The 26,823-nt window shown below is 40.2% G+C and overlaps 1 protein-coding gene across 1 annotated transcript in view; it reads left to right on the top strand.

Annotated features, from left to right (window-relative positions):
• Positions 1-26,823, top strand: part of LOC136877493 (uncharacterized) — a 293,695-nt gene that overhangs the window by 45,305 nt on the left and 221,567 nt on the right. The window contains exon 3 of the mRNA XM_067151591.2: positions 22,508-22,716. Within this exon, the coding sequence (XP_067007692.2) occupies positions 22,508-22,716 (209 nt within the window). The remainder of the gene's footprint in view (positions 1-22,507; positions 22,717-26,823) is intronic.

The raw sequence follows: 26,823 nt of genomic DNA, 5'->3' as shown, positions 1-26,823 counted from the left end.
GTTTATGGGTATTGTTTGGTTTATCTGGACAATCGCTGTGTTGCTCTGGTAAAGATCCCGCACAAGTACCACCCGATGCTGTGGGACGCCAATTTCTAGAAGAATGATCCTGTGAAGTGCCCATTTCACTGAATCAAATGTCTTGGTGTAATCGAAGCAGAGAAAGGTCGCTGCATTGAACTCTGTCCTCTTCCACAATTTGCCGGACTTCAGAATTTGCTCCAGGATGCCTTTTTCTTTGATGAAGGGACATTGTCCTTCAGCTGTTTTTGGGAGTAGAAAGTTTTTCAACCTATTCCGAAGGATATGGAGAAGAATCTTTCTCACATGAGGGATGAGAGCTACTATTCTATAGTTGGATCATTCAGTCAGTGAAGTTGAATGATGCCATTCATTCCATCATCTTCCCCTCCTCCAGATGGTATTGCATATCCCCCCGTGGGTGGGAGCAGTAGAATAACACCCACGGTATCCCCTGCCTGTTGTAAGAAGTTGCTAAAAGGGGCCCCAGGAGCTCTCAACGTGGGAGTATGGGCTGGCGACGACAGGTCCCTTAGCTAAGTCCTGGCATTGCTTCCACTTACTTGTGCCAGGCTCCTCACTTTCATCTGTCCTATCAGACCTCCCTTGGCCAACTCTTGTTCTTTTCCAACCCCAACGGTTGTTAGAGCATTCGAGGCCTAGGAGGTCCTTCATTTACACGTCCTTCGTGGCCCTTGTCTTACTTTGGCCGATATCTTCATTTTTCGAAGTGTCTGATCCCTTCCATATTTTTCTCTCTGATTAGTATTATATGGAGGATGGTTGCCTAGTTGTTCTTCCTCTTAAAACAATAATCACCACCAACATCATGCTGTATTGCATAGCTCTAGGATTTTGTTTGATCCAACTTGATCCATGGCTTTCAGTAATTCAGCAGTTATGCCAACTATCCCAGGTGACTTCCTATTTCTCTTGACTGTGATTATTGTGTTTTGAACATTTACTGAATTGCTACGTTATGATACAATGTTAATTTTTTGCCTGTATTCAATGTGCTAGTTGTTTTAAGATCTTCGCAAATTGGCTGATGATGACACTTAAAATGTGTTGAAACCGGTCCCATTAAACAGGTTGTAACTACTTTTTACCATCTTATTACGGAGTATTGAAAGGTGGATCCTAACCTATAATATTGTACATCTTATTTCTCTATTCAATACGGAACAATAATGAAGTTTTTAACTTTAAAACGACGCGCAGGTCGCCTACGGGAGTCAAATAGAAAGACCTGCACCTGGCGAGCCGAACCCGTCCTGGGATATCCCGGCACTAAAAGCCATACGACATTTCATTTCAGCTGAATGATGGCCTCTTCAATCTCAGACGTCAAGATAGCAGGTTCCAGTTTGTAAGGTCCATCTAGAGGGTCAACATGGCTTTGGTTATCCGTGAACAAGTTCATGCAGTGTTCCTGCCATACTTCTGAAATCCCCTCTGGGTCTGTGATCTTCACACCACACTTGTCTATAATAAATTGGGTTTGGGGCTTGAATTCCCTCGTCAAATACTTGACAGTCCTGAAGATCGTTGGTTCCATTCGGGGTGGCGTTGTGCTCAAGCTCAGAACAGATGTTTCTCAGGAAGGTGTTTTTATTCTGATTGCAGGCTCATTTGATCTTCTGGTTGATTTAATGCTGTTTATCTGCACACTCCAAATCTCTCTGTTTCTTCTTCTAGTTGTAGAGTGGCATATCTCATCCAGTGCTTCTTTTTATTAACTTGAATTGCTCCAATCACCTTAACTGCTTCTCCAGCCCAGTCCTTGATATTTTGCCAATAGAAGTTGATATCACAATCACTCCTTCCCAAGTTAGGCTTATCCACAAGGTCTTGCTGAGAAGCTATGTTGCGGAATTCTGGTATCAACTGCCTCTCCCTCTCCTTCAGAAACCTTAGCTTTAGAGGGAATGTTCCCGTAGAGCAGTTTGTGGTCGGAGTCACAGCCTACACCAGTCCTAGCCATAAAGTTCTTCACGGAACTTCTGTAGTTGGCATGTATACTTGTATAAGATGTAGTTTCCTTGGCTTGGCTACAAGGGTGATCTTTAAAATCTTGTCATTTATGGGTTGATCAGAATGCTCGGCCTGAGCGATTCTCTTGCTGACAAGGAATGCAAATCCATTCTCTCTCGTTTTTGTGTCCCAGTTTGTATACCCGATGGTGTTCAGCATGGAAATGACCTTGATCTTTCCATTGTGTGTCAGAGATGCTGCAAATATCAATCTCCTCTCACATTTGCTCTAGGAGATTCAGCTTTCCTGTCTGAAGCAGACTTCTGACATTACACGTACCATTGATGAGGTTCTTCCTCAGCTGCAGCTTATCTGTGGTCCAAGTCACCAGTTTTGCATGTGGGGCATGTCTCTCCACCTCTACATGCTTGGTAACTATTTCATTTTGCCTGACCTGGAATCAGTGCAGTGCTGGTTGCTAGCCATGTCGCTTAGGAAAACTAGATTCGTATGATAGTGCAATCATGAAACACATTCTTGAGAAAATAATGGGCTGGTTACTCTGCCCTGCTTGATCCTATGCCATGGATCAGATGTATGTCTATTTCATCTACCTTTAAGGGCAGTTCATTAGCAGCCACCCCTTATGTGGAGTAGTTAAAATGGCATTTTCTTCACTCAAGGGAACATTACCTCACCTAAACGGGTTTGTCTGCTCAAATTTGTTATTTTCCACCACTTGACATGCAGCGTGCTCTTTTATCTGCAATTTACAATAAACAGAGCTTACTCTGGGAGTATGCTAACGATTTTATATTCTTTCTCACTAAAATTACCATGACATCCAATATGGTGGAAGTTTTCATTAGTTTTGGTAGGGGATTAAGTTATATGATTATTTGTGATAGCATCTTATTAAACAGGCTGCATGACAGACATACATATATACATACATAGTCAATATAGAATTTTATTCCTTTCAACATTGAGTCCGCAAGTCTCTGTGAATATACTAAATGCCTCTACAATCCTCTGTTTGTAACTAGCTCTGTGGCCTTGTTTAGTTCCATTTCCCTTATCTTTAAATCATAAGAAACTGAGTCTAACCGTTGACGTCTTGGTCTCCGTCTACTCCTCTTACTCTCCATGACAGACGCATTATTCTTCTAGGTAAGCTATCCTCCAGTCACCTCACCACTGAAGCTGGTATATGCATATAGCTTCACCACTCAAGTTCATTCTTAACTTAGCCTTTACCTCCTCATTCCAAGTACCCTCCTGCCATTGTTCCCACCTGCTTGTACCAGCAATCATTTTCACTACTTTCATGCCTGTTACTTCTAACTTATTAATGAGATATCCTGAGCCCACCCAGCTTTCACTCCCATAAAGCAAAGTTTGCCTGAAAACAGACCAGTGTAAAGATACAGTAGTTTCATCTGGGAGCTGATTTCTTTTCTACAGAATACTGATGATTGCACCTGCAAGCTCACTGCGTTAGCTTTGCTGCAATTTGATTCAGTCTCGCTTATTATACTTACATCCTGGGAGAATACACATCCTAAATACATGAAATGATCTGCCTGCTCCGGTTTTGTATTCCCAACCTGACATTCAGTTCTTGTAGATTTCCTCCCTACTTTAGTCTTGGACAGAGGTAGTGATGTGCATTCCATAACCTCTCCTACCCAAATCTCAACCTCACCTGCCTGTGGTGCAGTAACCTGCTTTTACAGATGAGGCTCTGGGGACCAAGTCGTGGTGGAATAACCATCCCATCTCAGTACTGAGGAAATGCAGTCCCATGTAGCTGGTTCAGAAGCTGAAAGGTGACAGACCCACCACTGAACGTACCTCCTCCTTGTCAGCAACTAGTTGGGGGGACATTTCCGTGCTTTCAAGTCTGTCAAAGATACAATTGCAGAATGGAAAAACCGCTTAAAGAAAGCACTATCCCAGGTGGTCGCTCGGAAGAGAAATGTGTTATGCAATGCATCGGGACTTAGGGTTCTGGGGAGTCCCAACATTTACAATAAGGATGAGTCGGAGCGTCCTTGGAATCCTTCCACACTTGAGATTGAACAGAAGTATTACAGCATGAATAAGGCTAATGAGTGGAAGAAATAAAACATCCTGAAGTTTGCCACATGGAATGTACGAGGTATAACTCGTAAAGAGGAACAGCTGGACGACATTTTGGCAAGAAAAATATCAATCACCGTAATATCAGAGACCAAAAAGAAACTACAATGTACAAAACAGACACAAAATTACCTACAGTTTTAAGCTGGCGTAACTTCCGAAAATCGATTACAAGCAGGAATAATGATTAAACTGTTTAAATCTGCCATTACAGATTACACCTTCTGGAATGAATGAATAATAGAGATACGTCTAAGAATATCTAGGACATACTTATCTGTAATTGAAGTGTATGGCCCAGTAGAAGGTGAAGAAGACAAAAATGAAGATTTCTACACCAAACTGCAACAGGTTTTGAATAAAGTTAATAGGAATAAATATCTCTTATTGATGGGTGACTTCAATGCAAGAGTAGGTAATGCGAAAGTAGGTCAGTCAATTGGCGCATTTGGCGAAGAAGTCTAACAAAACGGGATTAGATTAATAGACTTCTCCACTTACAATCAGTTAAAGGTAATGAATGGTTTTTTCAATCACATAGACGGCCAAATATACACATGGGAGGCAAGAGGCACGAGATCAATACTAGATTATGCTATTTGTAATATCAAACTAGCAGAGATGGTTTTAGATACAAGAGTTTTTTGAGGCCCAGAATTAGAAACAGATCACTCACTACCTATTAATTTGTCCCATTAGAATAAAACCCCAATGGCACACTAAGATGAAGAAACCAACAAAATCAAATACAACCTCTCTCTACAAAGTACAACTTCTTCACGATCATAGTATTAGATGGTTCTACCCACGACGACTAGCTGAATTAACCCAATCAACTCCAATGGTAGAAAATGTTGAAGAGGAACGGAAACACCTAACAACCATCTTAAAACAAGCAGCCTAAGAGAGCCTTGGCACCAAAATGAAATGGCAGAGGAACAGGGGACTCAGAATTTGGGATGAAAATATCAAAGAAATTATAAAAGACAAACAGAAGGCCTACAGTAAGTACTTATGTACCAAGAAAGACGAGGATAAAATAGAATACCACAAAAAGCGAGCAATTGCAGAGAGAGAGAGAGGTGCGCAAATACAATAGGAGGAACTGGGAAGAATTTGTATCCCATTTAGAAAATGACATAACCAGACCTCAACCACAGACTTACAAATATTGAAAAATTTGAATAGGGAGACTAAAGACATACTCACAATCAACACAATCTCCTGCAACACTTGGTCAAATCACTTTCAAAATTTATGGTCACAGAATGTCTCGCTTATTCTGATACTTCACTCAGACAATCCATGCATCGAATACATTACAATGGCAGAACTAGTTGCAGTCCTGAAAACACTAAAGTGCAATAAAACACCAAGAAAGATTCACCCTGTTCCTAAATAGAATTTGGAAAGGAGAAGACCCACCTGAAAACTGGAATAAAGCTATAGTCATACCAATTTTCAAGAAAGGTGACAAAAATAATTGTGAATACTGCAGAGGCATATGTTTATTAAATTCTGGTTATAAAATATATGCCATCATCATTAAAAATAATCTATACAAACACTATGAGAACATTCTGGGAGAGGAACAGTTTGGCTTCAGAAAGGAAAAATCTTGCTGCGATGGCTATTTCACAAAAAAATCCTTCTAGAAAAACACAGGGAAGTTTAATGTAGAAACACATATTGCCTTTGTGGACTCAGAGTGGAAAAAAATCAACACAGGAGTAAGACAGGGTTGCGTTCTTTCCCCTCTCCTGTTCATAATCTACAGTATATGAATGCTCTCATATGAAAATTTAGGGAAACAAGACATGGTTCTATTCACATTAACAGAAATCTACAGCTGGATACAATATTATTTGCAGATGACTTAGTGCTGGTCGCCACCTGAGAAGATGATTTACAGCGTTCAATGTATAACCTAAACCTAGTGTCAGAGAAGTATGGTAGTCAATGGAAATATCCCCTGAGAAAACTAACATAATGGCTTTCTGTGGCAAGGAACCAGTAAGAAGCAAGATCTGCTTAAGTAACAACATTTTGGAAAGAGTAAATGATTTTAAATTCCTTGGCTACAAACTGTCTTTCTTTGAAGAATTGGACGCACTCGAGAAAATCTCCAAATTCAACAGATGTCTGGGAATCATCAATAAAGTTTTTAGACCATCATTAGTTCAAAAACAGAGCCGTACAAGAATCTACAAAATCTTGGCAAGACCTGTTTTTTGCTATAGAAGTGAAGCGTGGACCCTGAGGAAATGTGCTGAGAGAAGAATAACTGCAGCTGAAATGAAATACATGCAGCGAACAGCAGGTGTCACTAAGTGGGAATACAAAAGAAATGCAGATGTGCTGAATGACCTTAAAAGCAGAACTATATTGGAATACATTTATGAATACCAGAGAAATTGGCTAGAACACCTAAACAGCATGGACAGAAGCAGGATCCCCAAAGCAGTCATAAACTACTGCCCTGGTGGGAAGAGATCTCTGGGATGCCCCAGGAAGAGATGGCGTGAAAATTCAAATCTTTTGTATAGACGGTAACAGTTCTTCTATAGGACTAATACAGGAAAGGATGGTGATACTCATTGCACCTATTTTCAGGTTCTAACATTAGACTGCAGGCTTTCAGCACACACTGCCATTAAGGCCAAGTTGTTGGCATAGGTCTAACTGCTAACTACATTTCCACCTAATTGAATCCTTCCCTATCACTTCATACTTTCCAGCAGTTGATCCATATAAACATTGAACAACAGAAGTGAAAGATTTCAGCCTTATCTAACCTTTGTGAGTACCTTGAACCAAGATCTCATTCTACCATCGGTTCTCACTGCAGCCCAGTTATAAACATAAGTGCCTTTAATCGCTTTTTATAATCTACCCGTAATCCCAGAATCCCCCAGTATGGCTAACGTCTTTTTCCTTGGTATTCTGTCATATGCCTTCTCTAGATCTAAGAAACATAAACATAACTGTCTATTTTTCTTGGAGAGTATTTTTCAATTACCTAGTGCATACTGAAAATCTGATCATGGCAGCCCCTCTGTGGTTTGAAACCACACTGGTTTTCATCCAACTTTCTCTCAAGCACTTATTGCACCCTCCCTTCTAAAATGCCAACGAACATTGTATCTGGTATACTGATCAATGAAAATGCCTTGGCAGATTCCTGTCCAATCAGAAGGTACTTTATCGTACTAACATCCTACGCTAATATTATTTTATGAAGCCATTTCATTCCAGCCTTCCCACTATATTTCATTATTTCAGGTCTAATTTCATTTATTCCTGCTGGTTTATGGCAGTGGAGTATATTTACCATCCCTTCCACTCCTTGAAATGCAATTTAACTAACATCATTGTCCTCCTCTCCATGAACTCGATTGTATGCTACGTCAACAGAAATATTGGCTTATGCTGAAATTTTTTTTATACAATTCCTTCCATCTGTCCAGTGATTCCCTGGAATCTACTATGAATTCACCTGATCTGTCCAAAGCACTATTCTTTTCCTTTTTTCCCTCCAAGATTCTTTATTACTATCCAGAAATGTTTCTGTGCCACTTGACTGAGCCTACCCGGATTATTACTGAAATCTTTCCATAACTACTTCTTGGATTCACCAATGAATTTTTTGCTCTATTTCTTTCATCTACATACAATTCCTTATCTACATCCGTCTTTGTTTGGAGCCGTTTCTGATACGCTTTCCTTTTATGTTTACTGTACAAGCTGCCCTCACTTCATCATTCCACCAAGATGTTTGTTCTTCCCACACAGCTGTTCCTAGGCATTCTCTCGTTATTTCTACTACAGTATCTCTGTTTGCTACCCAAATTCTTACTATATCCTTAACCTGCTTACTGTCTATGGTTTGGAACTTTTTGCTAATCATATCCATGTACTTCTGTCTTAATTTCCTCATCCTGGAGGTTTTCTACCGCCAGGCTGAGTGTCTCAGATGGTTGAGGCACTGGCTTTCTGACCCCAACTTGGCAGGTTCAATCCTGTCTCAGTCCGGTGGTATTTGAAGGTGCTTAAATAAGTCAGCCTCATGTCGGTAGATTTACTGGCATGTAAAAGAACTCTTGCAAGACTAAATTCCGGCACCTCTGTGTCTAAAAAGTAAAAGTAGTTCGTGCGACATAAAAAAATTTCTTAGATTTTCTATCCTTATTCATTCTCAGACAGATTTCATTTCTTTGTCCTAGGCCTAGAGATACTTAGTTCACTACAGATGAGGTAGTGTCCATATCATCGAAAAATCTCTGGAATACCTGTACATTCCTAACAGAATTCAAAGTTGGTTATGATAGTCTTATGGATGTGTTGCCTGTATCCTCCCGTGTAAAGCAGGACTGACAAGAACTAATTGTGTATGAAAGTAAATTATGTGTATTATATATTATAGAGCCTCCATGGATCAGGTGGCAGCATGCTGGCCTTTCATCGCTGGGTTCCGTGGTTCAAATCCCAGTCACTCCATGTGAGATTTGTGCTGGACAAAGTGGAGCGGGGCAGGTTTTTCTTCAGGTACTCCGGTTTTCCCAGTCATATTTCATTCCAGCAACACACTCCAATATCATTTCATTTCATCTGTCATTCATTAATCATTACCCCAGAGGATTGCGACAGGCTTCGGCAGCCGGCACAATTCCTATCCTCGCCGCTAGATGGGGCTTCATTCATTCCATTCCTGACCTGGTCGAATGACTGGAAACAGGCTGCGGATTTTCATTTTTTCATTATATTATATATTGTGTTGTTGTTTGAGTCATCAGTCCATAGACTGGTTTGATGCAGCTTTCCATGCCACCCTATCCTGTGCTAACCTTTTCTTTTCTACGTAACTATTTCATCCTACATCTGCTCTAATCTGCTTGTCATATTCATATCTTGGTCTACCCCTACCGTTCTTACCACCTACACTTCCTTCAAAAACCAACTGAACAAGTCCTGGGTGTCTTAAGATATGTCCTATCATTCTATCTCTTTTTCTCATCAAATTTAGCCAAATCAATCTCCTCTCACCAATTCGATTTAGTATCTCTTCATTCGTGATTCGATCTATCCATCTCACCTTCAGCATTCTTCCGTAACACCACATTTCAAAAGCTTCTATTCTCTTTCTTTCTGAGCTGGTTATCGTCCATGTTTCACTTCCATACGAACGTCTTCAAAAACATCTTTCTAATTCCTATATCAATGTTTGAAGTGAGCAAATTTCTTTTCTTAAGAATGCTCTTCCTTCCTTGTGCTAGTCTGCATCTTATGTCCTCCTTACTTCTGCCATCGTTAGTTATTTTACTACCCAAGTAACAATATTCATCCACTTCCTTTAAGACTTCCAATATTTCCTGCATCACCTGCCTTCGTTCGACTGCACTCCATTACTTTTGTTTTGGACTTATTTATTTTATTTATTTTCATCTTGTACTCCTTACCCAAGACTTCGTCCATACTATGCAGCAGCTTCTCGAGATCTTCTTCAGTCTCAGATAAAATAACAATATAATCGGCAAATCTCAAGGTTTTGATTTCCTCTCCTTGTATTGTGATTCTCTTTCCAAATTCCTCTTTGATTTCCTTTACTGCCTGGTCTATGTAAACACTGAAAAGAAGGGGGGACAAACTGCAGCCTTGCTTCACTCCTTTCTGGATTGCTGCTTCTTTTTCAAAGCCCTCGATTCTTATCACTGCAGACTGATTTTTTATACAGATTGTAGATAATTCTTCGTTCTCGGTATCTGATCCCAATCACCTTCAGAATCTTAAATAGCTTGGTCCAGTCAACATTATCGAATGCCTTTCCTAGATCTACGATTGCTATGTACGTGGGCTTGTCCTTCTTGATTCAATCCTCTAAAATCAGACTAAAGTCAGGATTGCTTCACGTGTTCCTACATTTCTTCTGAAGCCAAATTGATCTTCTTCCAACTCAGCTTCAACTTGTTTCTCCATTCTTCTGTAAATAATATATGTTAAAATTGTGCAGGCATGGGATACTAAACTAATGTTGCAGTAGTTTTCACACCTGTCAGCACCGGCTTTCTTGGGAATAGGTATAACAATATTCTGCCGAAAATTGGATGGGACTTCTCCTGTCTCGTACATCTTACACACTAAATGGAATAACCTTGCCATGCTGGTTTCTCCTAAGGCAGTCAGTAATTCAGTGGGAATGTCATCAATTCCAGGTGCTTTGTTCCTAGTTAGGTCATTCACAGCTCTGTCAAACTCTGACCAAAAAATTGGGTCTCCCATTTCATCAGCATCAACAGCCTCTTCTTGTTCCAGAACCAAATTATCTACAACTTTACCTTGATACAACTGTTGGATATGTTCCTGCCATCTTTCTGCTTTGTCTTCTTTCCCTAGAAGTGGCTTTCCATCTGAGCTCTTAATATTCATACACCTAGATTTCCTTTCTCCAAAGGTTTCCTTGACTTTCCTGTATGCAGCATCTACCTTTCCTAGGACCATACAACCTTCGACATCCTTGCACTTCTCCTTCAGCCAGTCTTCCTTAGCTACCTTGCACTTTCTATCCACTTGATTCTTTAAGCGCCTGCATTCTTTTCTGCCCTCTTCGTTTCTAGCATTCTTGTATTTTCGTCGTTCATCAATCAGGTCTAGTATCTCCTGAGTTATCCACTGATTCTTAGTTGATCTTTTCTTCCTTCCTAACATCTCTTCAGCAGCCCTGCTGACTTCATTTTTCATGACTATCCACTCTTCCTCTGTTGTGTTTCCTTCAGCCTTTTCATTTAGCCCTTGTGCAACATGTTCCTTGAAACAATCCCTCACACTCTTTTCTTTCTACTTGTCTAGATTCCATCTTTTTGCATTCTTTCCTTTCGTCAATTTCTGCAACTTCAGATGGCATTTCATGACCAACAAGTTGTGGTCAGAGTCCACGTCTGCTCCTGGGAAAGTTTTGCAATCCAACACATGGTTTCTGAATCTCTGCTGAATCATAATAAAGTCTATTTGATACCTTCCCATGTCTCCAGGTCTCGTCCATGTATACAGCCGTCGTTTGTGATGTTTGAACCAAGTATTGGCAAGGACTAAATTATGATCGGTGCAGAATTTAACCAGCCGACTTCCTCTTTCGTTCCTTTGTCCCAATCCGAATTCTCCTACTGTATTACCTTCTCCTCCTTGGCCTACCACTGCATTCCAGTCTCCCATCACAATTAGATTCTCGTCACCTTTTACATACTGTATTAAATCTTCTATCTCTTCATATATTCTTTTGATTTCCTTGTCATCCGCTGAACTAGTAGGCATATAGACCTGCACTATTGTGGTGGGCATTGGTTTGGTGTCTATCTTGATGACAATAATACTTTCATTATGCTGGTCATAGTAGCTTACCCGCTGCCCTGTTTTCTTGTTCATTATTAAACCAACTCCTGCATTACCCTGTTTGATTTCGTGTTGATAATTCGGTAGTCACCTGACCAAAAATCGTGTTCTTCCTGCCAACGTACTTCACTTATACCAACTACATCTAACTTTAGTCCATCCATCTCTCTTTTCAGATTCTCTAACCTACCACAACGATTCAAACTTCTAACATTCCACGCTCCGACTCGCAGAATGTCAGTATCCATCTTCCTGATGATTGCCCTCTCTCGTGTAGTCCCCACCCGGAGATCCGCATGGGGGACTAGTTTACCTCCGGAATATTTTACCCTGGAGGAAGCCATCGTCAGTACATCATTCATACAGAGAGAGCTGCATGTCCTCGAGAGTGAGTTACGGCTGTGGTTTCCCATTGCTTTCTGCCGTGTAGCAGTATCAACACAGCTAAGCCATGTTGAGTGTTATTACAAGGTCATATCAGTCAGTCATCTAGACTGCCACCCTTGCAACTTGTGAATGGCTGCTACCCCCCTTTCGAAGAACCATTCCTTAGTCTGGTCTCTCAACAGATACCCATCTGATATGGTTGCACCTGCGGCTCGGCTATCTGCTTCATTGGGACACGCAAGCCTCCCCACCGCGGCAAGGTCACATGGTTGTATAGTATTGTATATTTTATATAATCATCATTATTATCTAAAGGTTCTGATTCGCAGAATGTCAGTATCCATCTTCCTGATGATTGCCCTCTCTCGTTTGATTCGCAGAATGTCAGTATCCATCTTCCTGATGATTGCCCTCTCTCGTTTAGTCTCCGAAACGAGAGAGGGCAATCATCAGGAAGATGAATACTAACATTCTGCGAGTCAGAGCGTGGAATGTTAGAAGTTGTCGCTGCAACCATTGATCTCTTCTCTCTGCGATCCTTTTCATCTCTCCATAACCTTGGCATCCCATCATCTCAACTACCTCTTCAATGATCTTCTTCCGTGGTTTCCCTCTGCCTTTCTTTCCCATCACCTTGTCTTCGAACAAGTTCTTTATGAAGTCATTATGCCGGAGAATGTGACCGAAAACTGATGCTTTTCTCCTTTTTATCGTTGTTATTAAATGTCTCTGAATGTTTATTTCTCTAAGCACTGCTTCATTAGTTTTCTTCTCAATCCAGCAATTTTTTATCATCTTCCTCCATAGCCACATTTCCACTGCCTCTAGTCGTTTCACGTCCCCCTTCAAGAGAGTCCATCCTTCACAGCCATATAGCAGCACACTCCAAATGAATGTTTTGATAAACAGTTTCTTTTGTTCATTATCTAAGGATTAATTAAGAGCTGCTTCTTCTCCTCAAAGGCTTTCTTACGCAGGGAAATTCTTCTTTTTATTTCCACAGTGCATCTGTTGTCATCGGTAATAACTGATTCTAAGTAGCAGAACTTGTGAACCTGTTTTATTAAAATATTTCCAATTCTGAGATGTGCCTCTGGCTTCATTTTAGATTTGCTTAAAACCATAACATTTGTTTTACTTGCATTAATGTTAAGTTGGAAATCTTTTAAGATGGATGTTAATTTGTTGAGCATGATCTGCATGTTTTTCTCATTGTCAGCCAGAAGTGCAATATCGTCGGCAAATCTAATACAGTGTACAGTTGTTCTATTTATTTTAATGCCAGTTGTCTTTGATTTAAACATTTTCATGGCCTCTTCAATGTACAAATTAAATAGAAATGGTGATAAGGAACACCCCTGTCTTACTCCTATCCTGATCCTCACCTTGCATACTTTTTCATTACTTTCGATGTTTATTCTTTGATTGACGTAGAGGTTTAGTATTGCTTTTCTGTCTTTCCAGGCCAAATGAATATCCTTCATAATTTTGAACAGTCTTTTTCACTGAACATTGTCAAAAGCTTTTTCCAGGTCTACAAAAGCTATACAGGGTGATTCACCCAACATGTTACACGGAAATAACTTGTAAACCATTAAAGATATCGGCATTCTGTTTTCGTAGTCCTAAATGGTACCCAGGGTCTTGTAAAATAACGTGCTACTTAGTCTCATGGGGTGATTAATAACCGATATATTGATACTAACTCCATATTTTTAAATGGAACGGTACAAATTCATACAGCTGGCCTAAAAGCTTAACTGCGTACAAGTTCAAATATGTAATTATTTTCAAAATCGGACAATTACTTTTTGAGATATAATTAAGAACAGCATGCGCAGTTTTGCATGCCCCATCAGACGGCGTGAAGTCGGGCAGGGATATTGACGTGCAAGCAGTTGCCTGGGAGTGAGTTCAGCCACAGAACAGATACCAGCATGTACTGTAAACATAATGTGATGTATGGTAACATACCCTGGGTGTGCAACGTTATCGTATGACTGGCAAACTCACAACAGGGACGGGAGATTAAAGTTGTTTTGTTTTGTTTTGACATCCATGTGTAGCAGGTTGCACTCAGTTTAGCGTCTTTTATGGATTTGGAAAGGACGTCGGCCGTGGCCTATCCCAATATGTACCTATCCGGCATTTGCCTGGTGTTGAACATGGGACACCATGAAAATCACTTTCAGGTTGGGAGAGGCAGTACTCTAACCTGCACTCTCTCGAATGCACGCTACTACAGTCGCGCTCGAGCTCTGTGGAGATTAATGCGTGTAAAATAAATAAATAATAGTGTTGCTGCCATCTCACCACGATCAGCTCTCGAGCTGTTTGTTTCCTCATGTCTAACCTAACCCAACCCAAATAATCCAGCATTGGTAACACTGCTCCTTCGCATGAAAAAATGAGGTGCGCTGTGCGCTGCACACACACACACACACACACGCCCAAGCAAATGGGGCTACATGACCACGCTGTTAAAGCCCTGGAAATGAAATAACAACAAACAGCCGCGGTGGTCCGGGTTCAATTCCAGCTCTGATAAGCAATTTAATTCTGGTTGGAGGGCTAGAACGGGGTACTCTCAGCCTCGTGAGGCAAAACGGAGAAGAGGTGGGTTCGGTACCCATCTCAGCTTTCCTGGAAGTGTTTCCGTGGCAAATGTCGGGATGGTTCCTTAAATCAACGGCCGCCTTCGTCCCAATTTCTCAGCTGAATTACAAATACAGAACACTACTACAGACACCACAATAACACAAGTTATCATACACATTCTAACAGACATACCGTACGTACACACACACACACACACGTACACACACACACACGTACACACACACACACACACACGATGTCCAAGCCCCCGCAGTGTCTTAATCACGTACGTCCGGAGAGGAATCCGAACAGTAAGATGTATTACTGGAAGTGCGAACGTATAAGCATTACTCTTCTGGGGTAGACTCAGTGTTTGAAAATGTGGATGTTGACATGCAATCGCGGTGTGAATGACGCACATTCTTCAAACAAATGAAAATAGTAAGTGAAGGTAGTGTAGCTGCTATTAGAGGGCGTAGGAGGGGAAGGTCTTCTCCACCCTGTGTCGCACGGGCCTCATGTTACGTACAGTACAGTTTTGGAGTACGTCTGGAGTACTTACGCAATGCCCTACACAAACCAAGAGAAACTGGATATGCTTCTTCTGTACGGAGAGTGTGGAAGGAGTTCTAGGAGAGCTTCGCAACTGTATGCTGAGAGGTATCCCACCCGGGATCTTCCGTCACATATGACAATACGACGTCTTTTCCGCAAGTTGTTGCAGAATGGACACTGGAATAATAATGTGAAGAGAAACAGGCGCACACCAGCGACAGGGGAAGAGAAGGCAATAGGTGTTCTGGCGACCGTCGCCCATAATCCACATACTTCCTCACACGCAATTGCGCGTGCTGCCGGGATAAGCCAGGCAAGTGTCATTCGCATTTTGCAGCGACACAAGTTTCACCCCTATCACATATCTTTGCATCAACAACTTGATCAGCGAGATTATAGACAACGTGTGGATTTCTGCCGTGCTGTTCTTTTGCGAGTACAGGACGACAGGAACTTCCTGCAGAGACTTCTCTTCATTGACGAAGCGACCTTCAGTAACCATGGACATATCAATTTACGAAATATGCACTATTGGTCTTGTGAGAACCCACACAGGCTCAGGCAGGTGGATCATCAGCGGCAATGGAGTGTCAATGTGTGGTGCGGGATAATCGGCGACCATGTAGTAGGGCCATATTTTCTTGAAGGTACTTTAACGGGGAACAGATATGCTGAATTTCTATCTGAAGTGTTACCGGTTATCCTGGAAAACGTACCCCTTAACATACGACAGGATATGTGGTTCCAGCACGACGGGTCTCCTGCCCACTATTCGCTTGTGGCCCGGCAAGTCTTAAATGAGATATTCCCCGGTCGATGGATCAGACGTGGAGGTGCCATCAGGTGGCCAGCACGGTCACCTGATTTGACACCGCTGGACTTTATCCTCTGGGGTACGTGCAAGGACATATATCCTCTGGGGTACGTGCAAGGACATAGTCTACACGCAAGCTCCAACAACACCCACAGGATCTTAAGCGACGTATCATCGCAGCATGTGCTGCAATATCGAGGGAAGCTCTTCAGTCTGTGGCATCATCCCTCGCGACACGACTTCAAATGTGCATCGCCGCTGATGGTCAACATTTCGAGCACATAATTAAATAGACAACCCAGCTCAATAGCTGCAGTCGCTTAAGTGTGGCCAGTATCCAGTAATCAGGAGATAGTGGGTTCGAGCTCTACTGTCGGCAGCCCTGAAGATGGTTTTCCATGGTTTCCCATTTTCACACCAGGCATATGCCGGGGCTGTACCTTAATTAAGGCCACGGTCACTTCCTTCCACTTCCTAGGCCTTTCCTATCCCATCGTCGCCATAAGACATATCTGTGTCGGTGCGACGTAAAGCAAATAGAAAAAATAGAAAGGAAAAAAAAAGACACATTTTGTATGCGGATCACTAAGACGCACGTTTTCAAAAATCACCTACCTCGTATCTTTATTGTTGTGATAATTCAGTCTCCATTTAATGAACGATTGGCCACGGGTGGCTTTGCCACATAAATTACTGAACTCGTTGCCAACACGGTCTCTACATACAAAATGTCCGCCTCATAACACTTACACTGAAGAGGCGTTGTTATGTTCTCGTGCCTACACCCTTAGGATCATTTCCAATGAAGTCTACCTTGGACATTATTCATTTGATTTTCTAGAAGGAGCTCTTCCAGTGTTTTGTGTTATGTTTATTTCTCGACTCATACAGTAGTATGTACTGTACACTAAAACCAGTGACAATTATAGCTTTCGTTATGTTCCTTTCAAGGCAAAGTACTTATTTTATTCCTTTTAAACACATCAACCCCCCCTGTGCTGTCATGAGTTCGCCTGTCATACACACTTTGCAAACCCATCACATGTGTACGAAGTGCTTACATGCTTGGTATCCATTCTGTGGCTGAACTCACTCCCAGGCAACTGCTTGCGCGTCAATATGTCCTTGCCCGACTTCACGCTGTCTGATGGGGCATGCAAAACCGCACATGCTGTTCTTAATTATATCTCAAAAAGTAATTATCCGATTTTGCAAATAATTGCATAATTGAACTTGTATGCAGTTAATCTTTTAGGCCAGCTGTATGAATTTGTACCGTTCCATTTAAAAATATGGAGTTAGTATCAATATATCGGTTATTAATCATCCCATGAGACTAAGTAGCACGTTATTTTACAAGGCCCTGGGTACCATTTACGATTATGAAAACAGAATGTCAATATTTTTAATGGTTTAGAAGTTATTGTCGTGTAACATGTTAGGTGAATAACCCTGTATGTGTATTTCTGTTAAGCTCTAGTCTTCTCTCCAGGATAGTTTTAAGTGCTATAATAGCTTCTCTCATTCCTACTCCTTTCTTGAACCCAAACTGATCATCATCTAGATTCTGCTCAATTTTCATTTTGATTCTGTTTTTTAATATGCATGTAAAAATTTTTTCTGCATGTGAAACAAGGCTTAGTATTCTGCAATTGGAGTATTCTGTTGAATCTCCTTTTTTGTGCAGAATTACTGCTTTGCTTTCTACAAAATCCTCTGGCATATCTCCATTTTCATAGTAGTACTGGGTGATTTTGAAGAGTTCATCCGTCAGCTTTTTTCCAGAGTTTTTCCACAGTTCAGCAGGCACTTTGTCTGGTCTAGGAGCCTTTTTCTTTTTTAGCTGTTGCAGTGCTGTTTCAAATTCACTTCTCATTATGGGAGGACCTAGTTCATCTTGTGAAACCTGCTCTTGTTTTATGATGTACTCATCTACATTGTCAATTTCTTCTCCATTATATAGATCCTCCAAATACTCTTTCCATCTTTCCATTACCTCCTCATCTTCTATTAACAGATTTCCTTCCTTATCTTTTATAACACTGGATTTCATTTTAGCCTTGAATTGCATTCTTTTTACTTGATTGTATGCTCTATCAGCATTTCCGATTTTCATATCATGTTCTATGCTTTTACAAATGTCATCCATCTTTCTTTTGCCTCTCGGCACTTCTGTGTAACTAAGTTTTTTAGTTTATAATTCCTTCTGGAGTATTTTTCCGGTGTTCTTTATTTTTTTCCTGAATGAGATTTAGTATTTCTTCAGTCATCCAGTTCTTCCTGGGTTCAAGCTTCTTTTTTCCTAGCACTTCATCTGCTGCCATTATAAGCGAAGCTTTGACAGCATCCCAAACTGTTTTGGTGTTGTTGTACATGATCGTGTCTGTCTTTTCTTCGAATGCTGCTTGTGTTAATGGATCATTTAACTTTTCTAGATTCCATTTCTTCCTTCTTAGTTTCCTTAACTTCTTCAGCCTAATTCGACATTTTGCTAATACTGGGATATGGTCGCTGTCATTATCTGAGCCAGGATAGGTATGGCATGACGTTATCTGATTTCTGTACCTTCTCTTAACTAGAATGTAGTCAATTTGGTATCTGTTATTATCTCCGAAATCCTTCCATGTGTAACGTCTTCTATTAGGCATATCAAATACAGTGTTCATTATGATCATGTCCTGTTCTTCACAGAAGTCCATCATACGTTCTCCTCTATCATTTGTTCTTCCTGGACCAAACCTGCCAGCAACATTTCTAGTAATATTGCTGCCTACCACAGCATTGAAGTCTCCCATTATGATTATGTTATCTTTGTCATTGTTTAGTTTAATTATATCTTCTGTTTCATTATACATTTCCTCAACTTCATCGTCATCATGTCCAGTAGTAGGGAAGTATACCTGTATTATTACCATATCTGTTGGTTGGGCAGCTATTTTCACCATCATTATTCTATCATCGACATGATATGTGTTTAGCACGTTGTTTGCCCACTTCTTTCCTAATATTACAGCTACTCCATATTGTCCACCATTTTCATTTCCACTGTACACAATTCTGAATGGGTCACTGTGGAAATCACCTTTGCCAGGCCATCTAGTTTCACATAATCCCAGGATGTCTATTTTGTTTTCATCCATAATTCGTTTGAGTTCTTCTAGTCTTCCGGTTCTTAGCATTGTTCTTGTATTCCATGTCCCTATTTTAATCCCTTCTCCAAACTTCTGAGGTTTTCGCTTGCTGACGACCTGGGATACCTCAGTTACTCCCCTGCCGGATCTTGGTGTCTGAGTACCATGATCAGTAGCATCTAAATTACAATTCGTACTATCCATGGTTGCTATACTAGGAAGAATAATGTGGTTTCCCGTTGCCTTCCACATCACAGTTTTACTGCCATTCAAGTCTTCCTGACCATGCCAGTAAATTTTCAGCGACAGTCCAGTAGACACCTTAGTCCTGCACTGTGCTGATACTGATTAGCGCTGCTTCCACTACCAGGAAGATAGACTCCTCCACCTTTCCAGCTGTTGGGACATATCCTCATTCACCCTTCAAGCCGTTGATCCTCTTCACCTGTAACCCTAGGTAGGGGCCCTATAACAGGGTGCTACCATCCGGAGCCAGCAAGTATATCATCATCATCATCATCATCATCATTTCCCTTTATCCAGCTGTAGCCGCGTAGGGGCAAATATAGTTCCTCTCCACTTTCTTCGGTCTTTCCACCACTCCTTCTCCAACACTGTGTCCCAGTCCAGGTTTCTTTCTATAATGCTGCGTTGGATGGTATCCTTCCATCTCAATTGTGGTCTTCCACGGCCTCTCCATCCTTGGATTTGCATTTCCATCACCTTTTTTGGCATTCTTTCGTCGCTCATTCGCTTTATGTGCCCAAACCATCTTAGTCGGCTCTTCTCTATTCTATCATTCATTTTTTCCACTCCAATTTCTTAATTGCTGCAGTGTCCACCATCCACACACATGTAACACTATTGCTACAGGCTCTTTTGTCTGTGTGAACCATTTTCTGATATTTGTCTGCACTGACGATAGACATGTTTATGTGTAGAGACCTCGTGCTGAGCGCTTCAATCCTGCCTTTGCTGGAGCAGCACACCACTCCAGTGCTGGTGTAATGGTCAGAGGGCCATTACATACAACAGTCAGTCACCCTTAGTACAGATACAAGGGACACTGACAGCACCATAATATGTGCAGAATATCTTGCGGCCACATATGTTGTCCTTCATGGCAGTGCTTCTAAGAGATATTTTACAGCTTTTACAGCTTGCTTGGCTGCACACAGCAAGGGTATCATAGGAATGCCTTTGCAACATTACCACACTTCTGTGGCCTGCCAGATTTGTCACCCATCAAACGTCTGAAAACACCTGGGGTGTCAACTCCAGCAGCCTAGGGAGTTTACACGATCTAGAGGGTCATTTGCAGCGAATATGGACAAGTATGCTGCAGTACTATATCGTCGGTTAAGAAACAATACTGCCTAAGTGACATTAACAAGATTTTACAGGAGAAGGAAAAAAACATATTGTACCGGGAACAGCGGTACAGAACTAAGTCCCCGCGATTAAAATTTAAAACTTCGCGCTACGTGCCGGCCCAGCAGCAGAAGACAGACAGGAACAGCGAGCAACCTGTGTGACACAGAGAGGGCCTACGTCAGTATGGAATGTTCCATGAGTTTCTTCGCCTAATAACCTTCCCCACAGTAATAGCTGGATAAAATCAACCACATCGTCATGTAGCCCCATATTTTATCTCCATTCCTACGCGGTTTGGTAAAAATCCAGCAGGAGACTACGAAGTTGTTGAGCGAAATGTAAAGACATATTTTGGCTTGGATTGTGTATAAATAGAAAGCTGCTTCCCTCGGCAGAACGGCGTGTGTCGCAGTGTGTGTGGAGTTCGTGCGGCGAGCAGCGGGCCGTCGGCTCGTGGGGACCACGACGCTACGCGAGTGATAGTCTCATTTTGCCGAGTTAAAGACTTAAACTCCACATTTGAACTCATAAATATTTCAGGGAGTTGCAAGTGATAATTTTATTTCGCTGAATTTCCGTGATTCACAAGCGACTGAATCTAGCCTCATTTAAGACTGCTTTAAACTTTAATGGTGATTTATTTGGACAGATGTTTCAAACTTACATTTCTTACGAGTGTTTATAACCCATGATTGATGAAACAATCCGAACAGTGATAAATTGTGAACGATATTCACCTTGCCAACTAATTGAAATACTTCGCTAATTTTTGTGTGTTGGATTTGAAACTCTTCAGACTGTGACAAGTGATTAATTAATTTAAATCTATGACTGTGTCTTCGGATCTATAGAAATCGTGAGGTTTTCCAATATCTTGTGTATTCAGAATAGACATTGGACTGTGATTAGTTTCAGTCTGTGTACTACGCATTTAATCTGCGGACATTGAACTGTGTTAAGAAGTGAATTACATATTCGAACTTTACATTTATGGTAGACATTAGACTGTGTTTAAGGTGTACATTTACCACAAATTAAACTGTTTATTCATGACTAGTAATGAACTATGCATTTAAACTGTGAGTTTTCAATAGACAGTATTTTTCTTTTGTGTGATCAAACCACGGACTGTGGAGGAATGAAACCTATTTCATTTAATTTCAAATTAATGAACCAAATCGGTTTACAGGTAAAACATTTTCTTTTTCGAGTGACTGAGTTAAAATCGCACGTAACCCTAAACAAATATTTTGTGTGTGATAATTTCGAACTATTTGGTTACGTTACACTACGAGTGACTTTCGTTCAACATTCAAATCTGTCATTCAAGAAGCTCTTTCCATGTCCCAGGTGCTAATGTGTACAATCATAAGTCATTCTCCCTACAACCAAATCTCAATGTTCACACTACTACGTTATTCCGATCTTCTGGACGTCGTATGGATATTCCAGAACTTCTAGAATTTCCATCGCAGGAGAAATTGTGGTTCCATGGTACCGAGAAGGGACTGATGGCAGTGCGAGGAAAGCAGCCGGATTTCGAGTACATCACCAGCCTGGATGAGGAAAGGATCATTTCCTGCATATTTGCTGTATGAAGGTGATATAATTTTGAACTTTGTTAATAAATTCAGAAAAAAACTTAAGAATTTTTTCAAAAAAAAACCTCTTCCTCTGTAAGCACTTCAATCAGAACGGTACATGCCCTGCGTCTAACTCATGCTCGTCCAAGTACCATATTTACTGTTACAGTATATAAGATTATATCTTTCTTTCTAACAATTGAAAACTTATTGAAATCCAATATATAACATATTGTTACGGTCATTTGCATTTTCATTCTAATACATTACTTTTTAGTGCACTTAGGCTGTATTGTTGAACTGGAGTAGGCAGTGTTAAGAAAATGTTTTAAATAGATCCAACAACAAATGCAAATAAATTATTCGTTCTTAGTGATTCAGAGTTGAATGAATGGAACACATTTTATAGAAAAATACTTTTCAACAAACCTATTATAATTTCTGCCATTAAAAACCCATTTTTATTTTTTTTCTATTATTGGTAATGATAAAAGATATTTTATTAATGTGGTGTTCTATTTCATGTTATTAATGTTTTGAATCAGGTGCTGATGGTCATGATGTGCCTGATATTGTGTGCACATTGTACTTTAAAGGAGTTATTCCTTGTCTTGGGGGTTTGTTAGCCCTAGATGGAAAGTCTGGCACTATAATATGGCAGCATTGGGCACCCCATGCTGTTTACACTGTGGATTGTGGAGCAGATCTAACTGGCGATAATGTGAAAGACTGTCTTGCAACAGGAAAAGGAGGGGTAAGTTTCACTTAAAGAATTATCTAATTAGCTTATTTGCAAACTAACGAATTTATGGATACTGTAGTATCTTACATAATTGAGGATAGAAATTGTGAACACAGAAAGGTATGACCATTATATGATAAATAAATGTGTTTACTTGTTAGATATTTCATGGAAACCAGAACTAGGAAAATATTAACAATTCAGGTTTTACTGTAGAATACGCTTTTTCTGGAGGATCTACTAGAGCAGCACACAGACAATGTTATCAACAGCTGTATAGTGCATGCATGTACTCTGCTGTGGTCATAGTTATCATAAACCACTGTTAAATATAACTTCAGAGTGTGCAAAATAAGACTGTGTATATATAATGTTTTATTTGTGTATTTGTAGCATTGTTAGGGCAAATAATAAATATCTGTTAGAATAAAATAATTAACACATTCTAAATACAGTATAGTACTAGTCACATATGGCTATGCACTAAAAATCAAATATCGCTGCCCTATTCTCTCTTTCTTTAATGGCTCATCACTGCTGCCAGCTTGACTAGTTACAGAACATATTTAAATCACCAGACATAACCATCAACAAACTAACCTCAGTGTAAGTATCAATAATGGAGGTTCTTGTACCCAAATAAATGATCAATCAAGATAATTAAGTCGGTTTTCAAGATCAATGAGGAATTAAGGAAATACACACTCTCTCTCACCCTCACTTACTGCCTTTATTTTGATATACGCAATACCATAACTGTATTCTTCAATGTTTGCCTGGTGTAAATAATTCAGCTTCCTTCTTGAAATTTGATATTACTTGTTAGATTTATATGAAAACACGCTGTAACAATACACACAAGCAAATATATTACATGTACATATGCTGTAAGTCATTAAGAATACACAAAGGCTAAGTCTTGCAAACCACATCAAAAGTCATGACAAGACAACTATGTTATTAAATGCATTATTCGAACATGCCACAATTCTATTTACCTGGTATTATAATCCAACAGAAAAAGAAAATATACTTTACTTACACCTGCAAATGTAACACTAGTGTTTTTCATGATACAGCAGTGGCAACATGTTAATCGTGTCAAGTCATGAAAAACCCATGACTGTATAGTGCCAGTGTGCAAGATTAACAGTAACTTTAAGGCATTGTATCGACAAGTAGCGTCACTAAACTATATGGTTAGCGACACTGAATTGAGCCCATCAGTTAGAAAATCATTACCTTCGGTATTAAGAGGGGAGAAAGAGTAAGGTCGTACCCTTACATGGCAGGGAGTATGGATGTAATATTAATTAAACAATAATGTGTGAGCTTAATTCCTTGGTAGTTGATACTTGGGATAAGTGAACGTTCCTCTAAAAAGGAGCGAGTGAAGTCAGATAATAAAATATAAATACATTTTTATTACATTTTTGTCTCAGTCCTCTGTTATATAAAAAACATTATATGCATGATGTTTTTATAAAAACTGGTAAAAAATTTTAAAAAATTATATTAAAAGCCCAAATTCAAATCTTGTCACAAAGTTTGTTCAAGATTATTAGAATTACTTTTGCTTCTATTGATTATTGCCAAACATTTATATTTTACCCTTATTCCAGAATGTATGTGGGAATTTCTAAACAGTTAATTGTGAGATATGAGTTTATATGTGTAACTGGACTAATTACTGATAAACTTGAGATTTTACAAAGACTTTGCTACACTTCCAGGGTTATAATATCTGACAAGGAAGAGTTGAGGATTTGTCAATAAGATTCTTGACGATACCCAATGCACACAGCTGTGATGCGTCCAAAGTAACATGTGAAAAATATTATGTTTTTCAACTTTCTGTAATCCTTGAACAAGGGCAAAACATCAGGAGAACGTGAACCTACAAATTGAGCGTTTCACAGCAGAGCCATCCTCCAGGAATGCTGCAGTCTTTCAAAGGGTTCATATGCACCCCTTTTAAAACCTTCTGTATCCCATGATGCATCCAGTAACTTTCTGGGAAACAAGCTATTTAAAATTAAACAAATTATCTTTACAAAAGTTCTACTTAGTTTTACATAGCCAGGCTTTGTTTTCTTCTGGTGAGAATTTATTTCTTTTTAATTTTTATAAACGATACTAATCATATTTCTTCAACTACTGTGTGTAGGAATTTTGTTTTAACACTATTTAGGCTGCTTGCTTGTTGAATTTGACATTCTATTTTACCCCACTAGATATCAGAGAAAGCAGTACTCTGGTAGGTGACCAATGACTGAGTTCTGTTTTGTTATTTGTTTTACATCGCTCTAGCACAAATAGGCCTTACGGGGGCATTGGGGTAGGACAGGGAAAGAAACAACTGTGGCCTTAATTCAGGTACAGCTCCAGCATTCGCTTGGTGTTAAAATGGGAAGCCATTGAAAACCGGCCGTGGGGTTCAAACCCAATGTCTCTCGAATGCAAGCTCACAGCTATGTGGTTGAAACCATGTACCCAATTCTCTGACTGGGCTGAGTTTAATTAACTCATTCATTCACCACTGCAGATTCCCTATCGATTGTTTATCAGTCTGTTCTTAAGTGATGTCAAAGAATTTGGAAATTTATCGAACATCTCCGTTGGTAAATTATTCCAGTCCTTAATTCCTCTTCTTATAAACTAATATTTGCCCCAATTTGTCCTATCAAATTCCAACTTTATCTTCATATCTTTGCTACTTTTTAAAAACTCCAAGCTTTTTCATCTACTATCATCTCTTCACCGACAGCTTGGAAAATAATGCTTAGTTGAGCTGCTCCTCTCCTTACGCCTGAGTTTTCCCAGCCCAAAGTTTTCTACATTATTTTTTTACTACGCTTTTGCCAGAAATCATCCGGAACAAATTGTGCTGCTTTCCTTTGGATCTCTTCGTAGTTCTCAAATTGAGTAATCGTGGAGTGGTTCCCATACTGTGGAACCATATTCTAATTCGGGTCTTACCCTGTGCTTATGTGCCCTCTTCTTTACGTCCTTACTGCAATTCCTAGATACCCACAAAACCATATGAGGATATCTGTAACTTTTATTTACAACCTTGTCAATGTGATTACCCTATTGAAGATATTCCCTTATAGAAACACGTAGATACTTCCAGTGGTCCCTGTGAGGAACTCCAAGAGCACTGAGAATACTTTTCCTCTTGGTGAAACTTACAACCTGACTTTTCACTTCTTTTAACATCATACCATTGTCTGCTGTCCATTTCACAACATTTTCAACGTCATTTTGTAGTCGCTCACCGTCCTCTTAATAATTTAGGGTATTACTCAGTGCAATATAATATAATCTGCAAAAGGCTTTTATCATTTACATACATAAGAATACATACAGATCTAATAGTACTGACTTGTAGAAGAAAATATACAGATCCAATTGTACTGCCTTTTGAAAACCCCCCGTGGAGGGGGATGACCTGTCGAATCGTTTGGTCTCATCTTTTGTGGCGATATGCAACTCTCGCCTTGTTCAACAGCACGCAGTAGTATAAAATGAAATATCGTATGGCTTTTAGTGCCGGGAGTGTCTGAGGACAAGTTCGGCTCGCCAGATTCAGGTCTTTTTGATTTGACGCTCGTAGGCGACTGCACGTCGTGCTGAGGATGAAATGATGATGAAGACGACACATACACCCAGTCCCCGTGCCAGGGGAATTAACCAATTATGGTTAAAATTCCCGACCCTGCCGGGAATCGAACTCGGGACCCCTGTAACCAAAGGCCAGCACGCTAACCATTTAGCCATGGAGCCGGACAGCTCGCAGTAGTAAGCAGCATTGATTGTGCGTCGCTCATGCAAAAACGATAGAAAAAACGGTTGCAAGAACCTTGCGAGCTGACAGTCGTGCCTTGGCTTTCACTGGTGCTGCCTCCCCTTTCCTCCAGCACTCCTTACTGGCTTGTTTTGATTTGGGAGTGTAATGGTGGACCCATGTTTTGTCGCAGGTGACGTTCCAACTCAAAAATGCGTCACCTTCTTCCGCAAACCTTGCTGTAAGCCTCTAACAGACTTCCAAACGCCTCAACTTAAAATTTTTCGTCAAAAGGCAAGCGACCCATCTGAAACACACTTTACAGAACTGTA

Source organism: Anabrus simplex, chromosome 7, assembly GCF_040414725.1.
Source record: "Anabrus simplex isolate iqAnaSimp1 chromosome 7, ASM4041472v1, whole genome shotgun sequence".
NCBI classification, from domain to species: Eukaryota; Metazoa; Arthropoda; class Insecta; order Orthoptera; family Tettigoniidae; genus Anabrus; species Anabrus simplex.
Note: the sequence above shows the minus strand (reverse complement) of the source record. Positions and strands in the feature narration are given on the sequence as shown.